The sequence below is a fragment of the Diadema antillarum genome, unplaced genomic scaffold, assembly GCF_040938485.1.
Source record: "Diadema antillarum isolate AM-2024a unplaced genomic scaffold, OU_Dant_1.0 seq00001186_RagTag, whole genome shotgun sequence".
NCBI classification, from domain to species: domain Eukaryota; kingdom Metazoa; phylum Echinodermata; class Echinoidea; order Diadematoida; family Diadematidae; genus Diadema; species Diadema antillarum.
Window position 1 is genome coordinate 1 of NW_027271985.1, and position 15,466 is coordinate 15,466.

A 15,466-nucleotide genomic window follows, 5' to 3' on the forward strand; every position below is an offset into this window, starting at 1 on the left:
ACACTTCCTCCCCTCCCCCCTCGCTCGCTCCGCTCGCTCGGTGCAGTCGCGTTCATGTATGCAGTGATAAAGAATTAATACAAGAAATGATTTAAATGATACCATTTTATAGGCAAATTGTTCAATAATAATCTACATCAAAATTTACTGCTACCTAATCAAGTGTTACTGGTTTCATGTCGATAAAACCGCAAAAACATGCATCAAATTGCACCATTTGCAACATCAAAATGCAAAAAAGTTCTCACCGTGGGAGGGGGACACCCCCCTCCACACCCTCCCCTCCCCTCCCCCCTCGCCCGCCTCCGTCGCAGCGCGTCGTATCGCGTTCATGATATTCAGTGAAGAGAATTAATACAAGAAGGTGATTTAATTCATACCATTGTTATAGGCAATTGTTCAATGATAACCTACATCAAAATATACTGCAACCTTAAACAAGTGGACTGTTTGACGTCGATAAAACGCGCAAAAACAGCATCAAATGGCACCATTTGCAACATCAAAATGCAAAAAGTTCTGACCGTGGGAGGGGGGACACCCCCCTCCCACACCCCCCCCCCCCCCTCGCGCTCGCTCCGCTCGCTCGGGCTAGGTCGCGTCGCTCCCTCGCACACTATACCGCCCCCCCCCCCCCTAAAGTGAAATCCTGGCTAGCGCCGTGTACTGTATGGATTCAGAACTTGGGAATTGCGAAGGAAGTCATAGATACTCAAAATTGGTACAGGTGATGTCAATACAAAGGGTTAATGTACAAATTAGGATTAGTTAAGAACCATATGCATTATTGGAGCCTATGCTGAGTCGACTTGATTATGTATAATGGAGGAATCTCTGTAAATATCGGTGTGGAAATAGCCGCCTCCCTTGTGTTAAGGCCGTTACACAGGTAGTCCAAGAGCAGATAGGCTGTGCCCTCTCTGCAACTTGGACCTAGTTGGTGATGAATTTCATTATTTGTTGCAATGTACATAGTTTGACTTGGAAAGGAAGCTTATATTCCCTCTAAGTTTCGAATCCGTCCAAACACGTTAAAAATGGTCGCTCTTGCTCAATACAAAAAAGGTAAAATTATTGTCCAATCTTGCCAAGTTTGGTTATTAAGTAGGCCGGCTCAAGCTAGGTAACTAAGGTCTAATTGAACATGCTCTTGTGGTACTGGTGGTGTACGTTCTGCCTATCTATGGCACGTCTTTACAGTGTAACTATTTTGGAATGGTGCATGAACTATTCAATTCCTCTTGTTGTGGATTTAGCTAAAAATTCATGATCTCATGTTCCACTTACCATATACTGTATACTGTATATGCCCAGTGTTGTATTGTGAAAATGGATATATCTTTGGGTAGTTGGTCAAATGAGTAGCTGAATTTTGAAAGCTAGTAACAGATCTATAGCCTAATTACTACAACTCTAGAACTCACCACCGTGTCTTTTTACACGACTGTTTAATAATATGGTACACTACAGAACTATAGTGGTAGCTTTATACAGCGAGGGTCTTCTGGACCTGGAAATTTTATTGTATGTGTGTACATGCATAATTATATGAATACATGTTTTATGTATGCTAAAGTATACACACACATATGGGTGTACATGGGTACCTTGATGTCCTTTTTGTGTCAGGCATCCCTTTGCATCGTGTTTTCAATGTACTTTATGATTATTATATTTGTTCATACATGTATGTATATATGTTAACATCGTGTTGGTTGTATTTTACTGTTACAAAGACATTGTAAATTTCTCATACTCCGAAAGGGGTCGTTAGAAATTGTTCAAATAAACTTCAAACTTCAAACTTCAAACTTCTACATAAACAGAGGTTTTTGGCCCAGTGCGTGCAGAAGATAAACCCCTGATTAGGGGTTTCTAATCTGTTCATGCAAAATGAAAACTTTTTTGACCAGAAGTTTTTTAGTTGTCCGTGTAGAGCTGAAACACCTAATCAGCTGAAATGCAGAGTAATTATCATAAAACCCCAGACAGAGATAAAACTGCTGATTTTAATCTTTTTTAAATCATTTTTTGTTACACCACGGGCGTTCCATACCATACACTAGACGATGCGATATCAATCGAAACGGACAACGCAGCTAGCTAGCTAGCTATGCCAGATGCGGCGGCGGCACGCACCCAGGTCTAGGGAGATCTCTCGGACCGACCTGTACACCTGCACCCGGTACCCGCTGCCAGCTAACGGCGTGCGGCGGCATCGCGATCGTCATTCTGCCCCCGAGCTATCAGCCAGATTCTGCATGCATTGTACCCGATTCTCTGTTATTTCAAATGTCAGAAGAAAGGACAGAAACTCCGGGAAAAAGTCAGGAGATTTCGACAAGAAACGAAACCGCAATAGCTCTAGAGCCGACGGAGCTGAGTGAAGTTTCAAGAGCGGTTAGGTTAGTGGCCCGTACGTAATGCAGCAGCGTTAGACAGTCTGCAAACTTGTAATTTCTTCGTGTCAGAATGTCTGTGTGGTTACTTCCTGTTTGGATCGTTGTCTGCAGTACTCCAGTAGTCTACAACATTTAGAACAAAATCTAAAGGTCTAACGTTAGAATTTAATAGAAGAGTTCTAACGTTAACGTAGAATTCCTGTAGGCTGTATACCACTGTAAATACTGTAGAAACTAACTGTTTAGTGTTAGTCGCTCTAGCGGGCTGTTGGTTGTCAGTGACAGTGTTGTGTTGATGCCAATCCAGCATGCGGTGGCTGATGACTTGATGAGGGCTCTTCTAATGAAGAAGGGTGGAACATGAACGATGGCTTCTTCGTCATGCAGACTTCTTCAACTGAGACAGGCTCGGACTCTAGTTGAGGCCGTCACAGATGAAAATATCAGGTAATTTACGTATATAGATACACACCACTTCACTTGTAAATATGTAAAGTTGTCTTGTAGCTGCACACTTTTATTTGATATAGAACGATTTTTTATACCGTATCTAATCGTGCTTCACAAAAGACTAGAAAATACCTGATTACAGGAAAATTTACCTAAAATGTCGAAAGGTACGCAGTAGACTGTAGGCTTACTAAATACACTGCAATTGTAAGTCACACCTATTGAAGCAGCCATAAATTTTACAGAATGTCAGCAGTAACACTAACACTAGTAACAGGTGTGAAAGTACACTAGCGCCCAAAATGTCTTCAGCTTTGTTGTTCTGTCTTGTTTTGTTTGTTTGTGTGTGTGTGTGTGTGTGTGTGTGTTCGTCTATACAAACATACTTTTGTCCCATTGTTTGGATCCCAGAGATATCAAACATAACCATAGACATGTGATCTACTGGTAAGTTGTAACTTACAGTCATGTAATAGTTAGGCCTTGCCAGCCCTCGCCCTGTCGCTTCACACGGTGTTTGGTCAGGCTATGATTTTACATCAAGTGTTGTTATGGTACAGATGCATGACATGTACATTGTACACATACGAGTTGGAAATGTGGCTAGTTAAATGGCTCCTCAAGGGAGACATGTACACTCTTCAGTGGCTGCAATCTAATTTCCAGAGTTTACACAGGTTTTTGAGATTTTTTATGTTGGAAGAATCATTTGTTGATATTCAAATGGACCCTAGAAAGTGGTTATCCCAGCTCAGAATTGTGTATATTTCTAATGAGTCCTTTAATACAAGCAGGACTTTGTCAGGCACTGTAAAGTGTGCATTTATCAGTGATTTTACAAGCATCGTTACATTTACATGTACATTACATTTCTCTTGCTATGAAAACAGTTTGATTATCTGCCTGCTGGAGGAGGATGGCGCTGCTCCAAATCTCATCCTGCCATCGGAGGGCGTTAGCCCATTCCATCTTGCTGTAGGATCAGAGTCCAGACATGCACTGCACATGACATTGCTGTTCTTGGAGCATGGTGGAGATCCTAATGTAAGGTACGAGATCCTGCCTTTACAATGTACATAGCCTTAGATCTGCTCTGGCAGTTACAAAAACTTGTAAGATTTCCAAATCCCTGCCCCCCCCCCCCCACACACACACACACACACACCCACACACCACCACCACCACCACCACCACCACCACCACCACAACCTTCAAAGTTAGATCAGATTGTCAAGTTGCTATACCATCCCAACCAAGTTCCTGCAAATTTCATTTTTTTTTAAATATATCATTGCATTTACAGATTTGCATGCTGTGAAAAGAAACACAAACAACAAAAAACAAGAAGCAAAAGCAGATTATTTCTCTCTTCTCTGAGGAGAGTTTGGTATTTGTTAACTTTTAACATGATTGGGAGCTTTTCAATACCTTCAGTCCCAAAATGATGATGAGGCTAAATGTAAACCTCCCGTAAGTTTCAGAGTGCTCCTGAGTAGAATCTCACATCCTACTCATCAACATAATTAGATTGTCACTCGCTTTATTATAAAGGTCAACAGAGGGATTGACCCCGGTCCATGTGGCAGCGTCTTGGGGGCGTTTCCAGGCCCTGGAGGTGCTGCTGCGCAACGGTGGGGACCCGTCCCTTCAGGATGAGGACGGGAACACGGCCAGCAGCATGGCCAGGACCAACGGCCACTGGGACTGCATCAATCTCCTCGAGTCTTGGCTCGTCGACTTGGAGGAGGATGAAGAGGAGGAGGAAGAGGAGGAGGAGGCATTGGTAGACACTAGACGGATGAGAGAAACGTTGGAAATGGCGCCATCCTGGCAAACTTTATCTCGCGAAAATAATACATCAGGTAAGTGCTGAGGAAAACGAAAGTAATAAAATGCAAACCATCGCCAAAGGAGACTTCACCATACATTTCAAATAGAATGTGTAATCACATAAGAATGTCAAAAATGTATCTTTCAAAGTTACGCTGCCATGGCTATTAGGCCTATGTATTTTGCTGATACAGTACACTCCCGTTACAACGAACAAGGTTATAACGAAATTTCGTTGTAATGAAGTAAATCTTCTGGTCCCAAAATTATCGCCATTAAAGTCTATGGTACAAAATTAGCTTATAACGAACACGGTTATAGCGAAATTTTCGTTATAACGAAGTCTTTTTCGAGCGCCACTGACAAAGAAAAACAAAAGAAATGTGCTCCGTTATAATGAACTGAGGATCGCTTTCGAAAATACGTAGCGGAACAAGCATTTATAGCGTCTCTGCATGGGCGAACCCATCACATCTCTGTGTGTTCGCTTGGTGTGTCACGCACAGTTTCCGAGGGGAACTTGCGTTATTGTAATACAATAATCTGAAATTGAATAATTATTTGTTTTATTGTTCACATAGCTTTCCAGTGTATGACAAGTACTTATATTCAACAAACAGAATATGATATATGTGTGGCTTCCTTGTTTTCGTTATACACGTGTATATTGTATTTGTTCAGTTATAATGAAATTTCGTTATAACGAAAGAAAACTGCCGGTCCCGAGCATTTCGTTATAACGGGAGTGCACTGTAGCATGTATTATACACACATTACATGTACTTACAGTGTGCACAGACATTGTACATGTTGTACAAACCTGTATGTTTCAATGAATGTTTATTTTTCTTATGGAGGTGAGGCAAATTTTTTTTTTTCCTAAAACAAATTTTTATTAAGTGTGTTCTCATTTGGACTCACAGAGCATACACAAAGACAAACATACGGTAACTTACAAACTGTATCATGCTAAAGTTAGGGTGGGGTCCTACATGTAAATGTGTTATTTCACTCTCAGACAAAAACACTGTAATCATGGTCAAACCTTTGAAATAGAATGACAGTTATGTCTCAAAAAGCCTTCACACAGTACAACTGTATATCTTTTTTCTCTTTTGTTTTGACAAATTTGCCTCTTCCTACCTCCGTGTGAATGTATTTTAACATTTAATATCAACAGTGTTTTGTTTTAACATGCAGTATGAACAGAGCACACATGCTATCATACAGTGTGGCTGATTTACTTGCAAAAACACTTGAATTTTATGACTATGTGACATAAGTGCCAAGTCTGCATTAAAAGATACAATTGCTCACAAGCATGTTGATCAATTGTGACCCGCTACAACAAAAGGATCCTAAAGTCACTGACGGCTGAGCTGAGAATATCGAGTTTGAAGTCAGATCATTAAAGTCAGTCAAAATGATCAGATTTCTGTTTTCGACAAAATTTTGTAGTCTAATGTATCGTCTATCATCTGACGAAATTTGGAAGCTAAAATGATCAAAGGAAAGGCAAGAAATTAGCATTTTTCTGGGCCCAACTTTCAATGGAACAGTAATGTGTCCGAAAATTTGGATTTAGCGCTGCAGATAGACTCCGCTCCTAGCAACGAGGGAGTGATCTTATTGGTCAGTGTGTGGCATCCTGGTTACTGATTGGTTGTGCGTAGACTGCTGGCGCTAAGCATGAATGAACATCGCGGAGGTTGCTAGGAGCATACTTTCTATTGTCAAGAGGTGAAACTGTCTTGCCTCCCCGTAATCATGATAGTGGTGGAAGGAAAACTTTAAAGCCTGTTTTCTCGAAACACTGATTTCCTAAACCCTCGACATGTGCTAATAAAATCACCTACAATGTATATCTCCGCAACGGAGTACTTTTATGAGTCGTGTTATATGTTAAATTAAGGAAGAAGAGTGTGGGAATAATGTCATGTCATTTTTTTTTTAATCGTCTTCCCCTGACTTTCGGATCCTTTTGTTGTAGCGGGTTACAATTAGAAAGATAGCAATAGAATGATATGTAGAAGTGATCTTAACTCTCAATGATTTTTGATGTGCTGATTCTGTTCTGACACTTAACAGGCTTGGGTCCCTACAATGAAAATGACCGGCAGTCTTTCTCAAGAGAAGATTCCACCCGGGGCTGTACGATAGAGACAACTCCTCGCCAGCCTTCTCCCACCTCAAGAAGCAACCAGGAAGCATTCAACTTCACCAAGGATGCAACCTGGAGCCCTTGTTCAGTCACTAGTTCTATTATCAGTTCCACAGACGGAGACACAATGACGAAATCATGTTTGAATGATCTTGACACTGTCAGGGATGAAGATAATGTGGACTGGGAAATAACGTTTCCTAAGCATGAGACTGCCCTCACAGACACGTTGACATCTTCCTACGTAGAAAACACCCTTGATCGTGCACTTGAGTCATTTAGCATCTGTAATTACAGTCTAACCAGTCGTAACAGTTTGTCACCATCAGGGAAAAGTTCAAGTACAAAACAAGGCGTCCAGTCCGAGTGTCTCAGCAATGTGTCAAAGGTTGATGTTGCTCGTGAGTCCCCATACCGTAGTGACTGCAATGACAACTGCCTCTGTGATGATGGGAGTCCACAGGAGAAAGCAATAGACAGAGAGGCAAACATTGACTGTAATGACAGTAATGATTTGTCTGACTCGAATGCGGAAAATGATAACAATGCATCTTGGGGTGATGGGATGCATGGGGGCATTGGTTTGGATGTCACCTCGCCAGATCACACTGTGTTTTTTCCCAAAGCAAAAGCAAGGGACCGGAGGAAAACTATGGCAGCTTCCCTCCACCGTCCTCTGCCACACCTTTCACAACTGGAAGATGATTATGAGGAGGAATCTTGTGACTCTGACTCCAGCTCTAGCCCTGAAGATGTCATCGATGATGAAGAATTCCAGCAGTCAGATGACCCACAAGTTGCAGAGAGAAGTGAGCAGGAAGCTGCAGGATACTTGTGTGCAGAGTCAGGTGAAGTGCCTACAGCACTAGATCCAACACCTACGACTGAATCAACTGTATCTGGTCGTGAGATTTCAGTCAGTCCTCTCCCAGAAGATAATTCAGGTCCATCAGAAGAGACCCATCCAGAATCATCAGACTCTTCCGCGATGTCCTTCCACACTGCACTTGGTCCTGAGCGAAACCCACAGGAAAGTGCCCAACCATTGGCATCCTCCCATGCTGTGTATCGCGATCGAAAATCTGGCGTATCGCTCATTGAGCAACACTTCCCGCCCGCTTTGGGAAGCGATTCTTCTCTGCTGGACTTTAGCATAATCAGTGACCAGACGGTAGTGTATGACTGGACCTCGTTTCAGTCAGAGAGCCTGGATTCGGACCAGCCAGAGAGACTAGTGGTACCACCGGAACTGGTGAAGCTATCCAATGCAGAGATTTTGGCAAAGTTGAAGGAACTTGGTGAGGACACTGGTCCAGTAACTGCAACGACACGCTCGGTATACCTTAATCTCCTGGCGAGGCTGTTAAAGGACGATGGCAGCAGTGCTGCAGAGCGGTCGAGTCGGAAGCAGGGACAAGGGAAAAACGGTAAGTTAAGACTGGTGTGCTTTTCAAGAACCTACAGTAGAAATTATGCATTTGTCTACTAGATATGCTCAGCAATAATCATACAACATTGAAGTGATTTTGCTGAGCAAATTTACTGTAGTGTAGCTACCATTATGCAGTGTCAGATAACATGTGCCCCACTTGAACAATGGGAAAAAATGTAGTTGTTATGTGGCATGAATACACTAGAAATGAAATTTTCATATTGATATATAGGCCCCTTTTTTCTCAGCAACCCTAGAGATAACTAGTATTCTCCATTTTTTTTTTCTGGAAAATCCTGCCTAGCCACACTTCCACATCTTTAAAACTACAGGTGTGCTTAATGGAGCTTATGATTGATGATTATATTATTATTTCTACACACACACACTCACATATTGTGCATTGATTGGCTGGATCTCTCTCAGACTTTCACTACGAACTTGCTGGGGTGCTGAACGGTACAACGCCCATCCTTGACCGCTGTGGTATGGAGATGCAGATGGTGAGCCAGTTCCAGAAGCCCGATCCAAAGAGGAAGTGGAGGGAGGGCAAACTCAAGTCCTCTTTTAACTACCTGTTGCTTGACCCCAGGGTGTCCAGGGATCTACCAAGTCGGTCAGTGGCCAGTTGTATCACCCCTTTGCCCCGTAGACCAAACAATCCTCCTATTTTAGAGACCCATCCAGTTCATTCCCTGTTTGCAGCTCTTAAATGTGACCGTGCACCTCAAAACGAACATAAAGTCGCACACACTGATTTTGCGTGAGGACTGAAAATAAGTGAAATGGGTCAACCTAGCCAAACTTGACTTTTTCATATTTTCTGAAGGAGCAGGTCTTCTTTTACATCATGCTAAAATTTGGTATCATAAAACGGGCAGCAAAGTGTGTTTTTTTAGCAGTTTATCTCGAACATTTTTGGTAGAATAGTGTGATTACATGTGTCTAATTCGAATCCCTTTTTCATTTCTGAAAAACCTTGTCCACACTCTTCACGTTCAACTCTAATAACTTTTGAAAGGATAGTGCTACTGCTTTGAAAGTTGGCATTTATTATGGACAGAATGTGTTAATGAGGCATGCTTAATTTTTCAGTTTAATCTGATAATCCCTTCATTGTTGTTACTCTGGTGGTTTACTTCCTGTTTTTTGTCCCATTCATCCCACAGCCAGCACGGTTTGGTAAAGATTAAGCGCTTGAATAGACACTGTACTTCAGAGCCTCTTTTCTCAGTTCACACTTTTCCTGAGTTTGTGCTTTCTTTCCAATATTTAGATAGGTTAGGAGAGTCCATTTGATTTGAGTTACACATCATTTTAAAGCTTAAAGTCTGCTCTTTCAGAATATGGTCTTAACTAAAAATTCATGTCTGGCGACTTTTTGTTTGTTTTGAGGTGCATGGTCACAAATATGTAATACAAAACTGTAAAAGCTCTTTACCCTAAGAAGGGGGGGGGGGAATCCCCCCCCCCCCTCGACATTTGTTACTATAATACTGTAATGTAAAAAGGCATTGTCATGAGACTTCTTGACTTTTGTTTGTTCAAGTCTCGCGCAACATTTAGGACCAAATTTGCAATGTCCGCACTTTCTTTTTTTACAAAGCCACACACATTTTTGTAACTCCATGTCACCCAAAAAAGGGTTAATTATCCTTGCCGAAAGTGCTATTACTCTTCGTACAGTCCTATATGACTACTATTTATGACAATAATGATATCATTAACACTTGTAATGCTCTGGTATTCATCATGAATAGATGGCCATGGCACAGAGAGAGGCAGATAGAAAATATCTATGAAGAGAGATGTCAGCAAAGGAATGAAGGAACTTTCTACATAAAATGCTTGTGTTAAAACAAAAACAACATTTAAAAAAAAGGCTTTGAGTGAAATCTTGAAGTTACTACATTCATATGTCATAGAGTGTCCCAGGGTCATCCAAATTGGTCAGTAGTCCATAATCTGCATCTCTCTACCAGAAAAGAATAAAGCAAAACAAATTGTTTGTCTTTGTCTTCCCAGTGGAATTTTTATCACAATTAATTTCTAATACAAGCAAATGCAAATGTTTGAAAATTGGTGTCTGCTCACACAGTGCATTTCAAAATGATTCTTAGGACAATGCTCCTTTGCATCGCTGGAAAGCTGTTCATAGTGAACAGTGTTCATGTTTATATTTGTGGTATAGATTGATTGCCAAGATTGTAAATGATGCAATTGTAGACTATAAAAGGACTCACTTTTATGGGGTTGACCAAAAACGAAATCAAGCATGCAGTACAGCATGATGGTGTTTTGAATAACTGTCATGGGTATTGTATTGATATGTACTGTATATATCCAAATTTGAATAAATACAGAGTACCCACCACATGCTATAAGGATTAGAAACAGCACTGGCTGTCAGGCAGAAGCTTGATGGTCTAGTGGATAAGACGCCTGTCCGGTGGTCAGGAAGTTGTAGGTTCGATTCCTGCTCAAATGTTTATGCCCATGTTTTTGTTTTGTTTTGTTTTTGTTTTGTTTTTTGGGTCATGGCTTCGAATAAAACATTATTTATGTCGATGTAGGACAATTTGTCAATCAGTTGGAAAAAGTACTGTGTATTTATCATTGTCTTTCATCAATCACATGTAGATACCCAAAGCTGACTCTCTTGGAGACGTTTACAACATTCGTCTCTGCCATCTTCTACGTGGGGAAGGGCAAGAGGTCGCGACCTTATGCTCACTTTGAAGAAGCTTTGCATCACAAGAACAAGACCATGGCCAAGAAGGTATGACAGTGCATAAAACAAAGTGTGGTAACGTTTCACATGTTTGATGATCAGACGTAAAGGCACGTTATCTCTTTTTTTCTCAAGCTTTTAGGGTGATGGAGAGGTTTTTGTTGTTGTTTGGTTGTCTTTATTCATTTTCATTAAGACATAGGCTCACATACTTTGTTGGTGCGTGAATAAGAGGCATAGTGGTTGAATGAGAACTGTGCATCCGCATTAAAAAAAAAAGCAAAGTTAGTGATTTCATGATACTGGTGTCATAGCAGGCAGTATTTTGGTGTATTGTATTAAAATATCACAGCATCAATCAACGTACGAAAATAGAACCTCCCCAAGATATGTGAGATATGCATTATATTGCTTGTCACTGCAGAATCATGACACCAGGAATATGTGATGGATGAAATAAATATTTTTGGAATGTGATAATCTCTTGAAACTCAGTGGAGACGTACATTGCACAGAAAACATGTTATTAATGGATATTTTTCTCACTCTCTTGCTGCATTTCATGACAGAGCAATACACAGTTTTGTGGCATAATGCACATGTTTCTCTTGTTCTCTCTCTCTGTCTGTCTGTCTGCTGGCTGTCTCTCTCTCCAGCCGGGTAAGAAAGTTCTCCACATCTTGGACATCTGGTCGGGAGGAATGGGCGTTATATCTCTCCACATCTTCCAGAACGTCATCCCGGTGGAGGCATACACGAGGGAGGCGTGCATGATTGATGCCCTTGGTGAGTCAGTGGCTCCCTACATCACACTGAGTTGTATTTCCTCAGGTTGTCCTCGCAAATACAATGTACTTGAGATTTCCTGGCTTTTAGCAAAGAAATAGTTATAAAATAGTAATATGGATCCTGATCAAATAAGTGGCTGAGAGCACTGCCATATGACCAGTCTTTTATTTTTTGCCTCTAGGCCTGAATATAGCTTTCACTGGGCATCAGTATACAAATTTTGTACTACTATCTGCTACTAATGCCTGCTTATCTGTGCTCAGTTGGATTGCATGTGTATTATGAATGAATTGCAATGTACTTTCTGTGTAATGTTTGTCATATTGCAAGCTATAGTTTCTTAGCTGCCACGAGGCAATAAAAGTATCCCATTGCATATTCTTGTTTCCAAACTCATACTCTGCATTCCTTAAGCCACTGAGCAAGCTCTTCTAGTCAACAGATGCTATCACATTTATGAAAAAGATGATTACTTTGTTAAATATGTCCCACTATGAAATGCTAGCTGGAGGTTCATTGCTGCTTGATTGCAATGGAAAATTGGTTAAAAATCATTGTGACATTGTCATTTTTGACATGAAGTTCCTCTGAGAATTTCCAGGATGAGTAGGAAAAAAATGATCTGAATCAGTAATAACCCTTTCACATTATCAACTTCAGTATGCTACTAGATATTGGACAGTAAACTTGCGAAAGAGTTTGTGTTCAAGCGCAACTGTTAATGAAGATGCATAATTGTGCCTGCACATGTACGTCTTTGCAGTGTCAAGCAAGACACTTTGGGAAGAAAGAAAACAAGATGTTCTTTTTGTCAGATGCACTGAAAATATACATAACAGATTGCATTAAGCTGTGAAATGGAGTGTTTGAATGATACTACATGTACTAACATTAGCATTTCTTCCTCATCCCCCTATCTTTCCGTCATCCCATACGTCATGCCATAGGATTGACACGGCTGACAAATGCCAAGCGAGGTGACTACTACGGCATCTCTCACTCGTGGACGGGAAGCAAGAAGAGGCAGGTTGGTGTGCACCTTCTCCACAAGGCGTGCCAGATATTTCTCATGGAGGGCGAGCGGCAGATCCGACAGTCAGATATCGTCTCAGGCCAGTGAAAAAATTAGCAGTTCACTGCTGGTTGTGCTACTGTATATTATGTGACCGTGCACCACAAAACAAACAAAAAGTCGCACCCCTTGATTTTAAGTGAGGAGTCAAAAAGGTGAAATGGTTCAACCAAGTTAATCTTGAGTTTTTCATATTTTCTAAAGAGCTATCCTTCTTCTACATTATTCTTCAGTTTGGTATCTTAACATGAATGGCAAAGTGTGTTTTTTATTAGCAGTTTTCTATAACCCTTTTTGGGGGAAGAGTAGAATGATCAGGTATGTCTTAGAGGCCGCTTTTCTTGTCTTGAAATCCATTTGCACACTCTTCACTTTCAAGTCTAATATTTTTTGAAAGGATGACGCTACTGCTTTGAAAGTTAATAGCAGTAATCATGGGCAGAGTGTGCTAATAGAACATGCTCAATTTCAGCTTTAATCTGATAATCCCTTCATTGTTGTTGCTTCGGTGGTTTACATCCTCTGTTTTGTCCCTTTCATGGCACAGCTAGCAGGGCTTGGTAAAGATTAAGCGCCTGAATAAACCGTGTACTTCAGAGCCTCTTTTCTCATTTCACACTTTTCCAGAGTGTGTGCTTTCTTTCCAGTATTTAGGTAGGTTAGGGGAGTCCATTTGAATTGAGTTATATATCATTTTAAAGCTTAGAGTCTGCTCTCTCAGAATCTGCCCTTAACTGAAAATCCATGCCTGGCGACTTTTTTTTGTTGTTCTTGTTTTTTTTTTGTGCAGGGTCACATACATGTATACACATTGTATTCATGCACATAGTGTACATCACTTGTGGATTGCACACTGTGTGTAATTTGCAGGGGTTCTGAAATACATGAAGATGTAGATGTCACCACCATTATTTTTGTTTTCTGTAAACTCTGAAAGTGTATTTGTGAAAACACACAAAACCAGCCCTGCTGAATGCTATTTTAATAGAAATCATCATGCCTAAAGACCTTGATCAGTTTGCTTTAGTTACTGTGTAGATACCTGTACATGTACAAGTAGATCTTAGTTGTTTATTTTGCCTCTTTGTCTTGCCTAGGACAAGATTTATCATCCAGCAGGAATTCTAGGTGTTGCAGCTTAATGATCATTTTATACCGCTGAAAATGACAACATCGCTAATGGCACTGTAATTTCCAAATGCCCAGCATGTCTTTGGCGAATGCCTTTCACACTGTGGCAGCACTCTTGGGCTCTCATGCAACAAGTAATCCATGAGTACATTTTATTGTGTTCCTGTTTGAGGTGTCACCTCTCCTAATTCATATATGGAGTTCTAGCCAGCCAAAAACTCAGAAAGTGTATTCAAGAATTACAACAAATCTTCTGTCATGCCTACATTTCTATACAAGTAGGACAAAGTTCAACAGCTTGTGGTTAAAACATGATAAACGGAAATACCAATCAAGCTTTTGAAACTGTTATTTTAATAGTTTTGTCTAAGTGCTAATATTTAGCATTTTCATTTCTTTGTTTCAATGAAGGATGGTGTGAATGTGCAACATTTTTTTCTATAATTTGTTTTACTTGTGATATATTTTTTAATCTTTTGTCCAAAAGCATTATAGTGGTAGTGTAATTACTAAGATTGTCACTCTGCCCCATTTTCCCCCTGTGAACTGGATAACAATAACTGGAACCATGTTTCAAAGAGTCGTAGATCACCCAAATTGTGCAATGATTGGTAATTGATAGATTTTGTGCCTCTTCAGTCTTTCATTCATCTGCTGTTCCATTCCAAAACTTCTAATATACACAAAGATACATCATATCCAATCTGTGTCTGTACTGAAGTCCACTGTTTTTCAAAAAATAGGTCATCTTGGTGGTAGGACTATACCTTGTGAAGTTTGCATTCCATTCTTTACACACACAAAAAAATTTGCATTCCATGGGACCATCAGGATTGCTCTTTGGTTCACTTTGGAAGCTTATCGTCGCTAGGGTGACAAGACCTTGTATCTGAAATTTTGGTGAAAATGACTTTTTTGCATTAATGGTCAAATTATGGGTTAAGTGATTCCTGTCCAAATCCCAACTGTCTTACTCCAAAAATGAAGCCACCACAGCATGTCAAAGGAAAGACTTTCCCATTCGTTATAGTGCTGTGGCCGCCTTGTTTTTTGGCTCTCCTGAACATTTGACATTTTGTAGATACAAGGTCTTGTCGCCCCAGCGACGTTATGTCCTCGCAAAATAAACTGTACTTTTTAATCAATTAATCTGATAGTTTTCTTGTATCAAGAAGAAGAATGCAAGCAATTTTATTCAACAACCTGCCTCATAAGGCCAAAGAAAATTGATTTTGGCCAGTAATTTTTCGTCACACTTTCTTTAAATATTGCATGGATGATCGTCAGTCCAGGCAGGAAGATTTTAGATGTACCACTCGCATAGCTTGAGGTGGTGACACCAGTCCTGTGTGAGTCATTCCCTGTGTGCAGGCTGTGATATGGCAAAGTGAACCGATGCCAGAAAAGTGAAAAGAAAATCTAGTGAGAAAGAAAGTTTAATTTGTTGTGGATAACCACATCTCCACAG

The 15,466-nt window shown here is 40.6% G+C and overlaps 1 protein-coding gene across 1 annotated transcript; it reads left to right on the forward strand.

Moving 5' to 3' along the window:
* Positions 1 to 2,769: 2,769 nt before the first annotated feature.
* On the forward strand, positions 2,770 to 13,612 carry LOC139744512 (uncharacterized). Its single transcript, XM_071654948.1, has 8 exons — positions 2,770 to 2,849; positions 3,743 to 3,901; positions 4,404 to 4,714; positions 6,771 to 8,270; positions 8,702 to 8,891; positions 10,916 to 11,054; positions 11,663 to 11,792; positions 12,743 to 13,612. Exons 1-8 carry the CDS (start codon positions 2,770 to 2,772, stop codon positions 12,913 to 12,915), a joined length of 2,682 nt encoding a protein of 893 aa, XP_071511049.1. The 3' UTR covers positions 12,916 to 13,612.
* Positions 13,613 to 15,466: the final 1,854 nt, after the last annotated feature.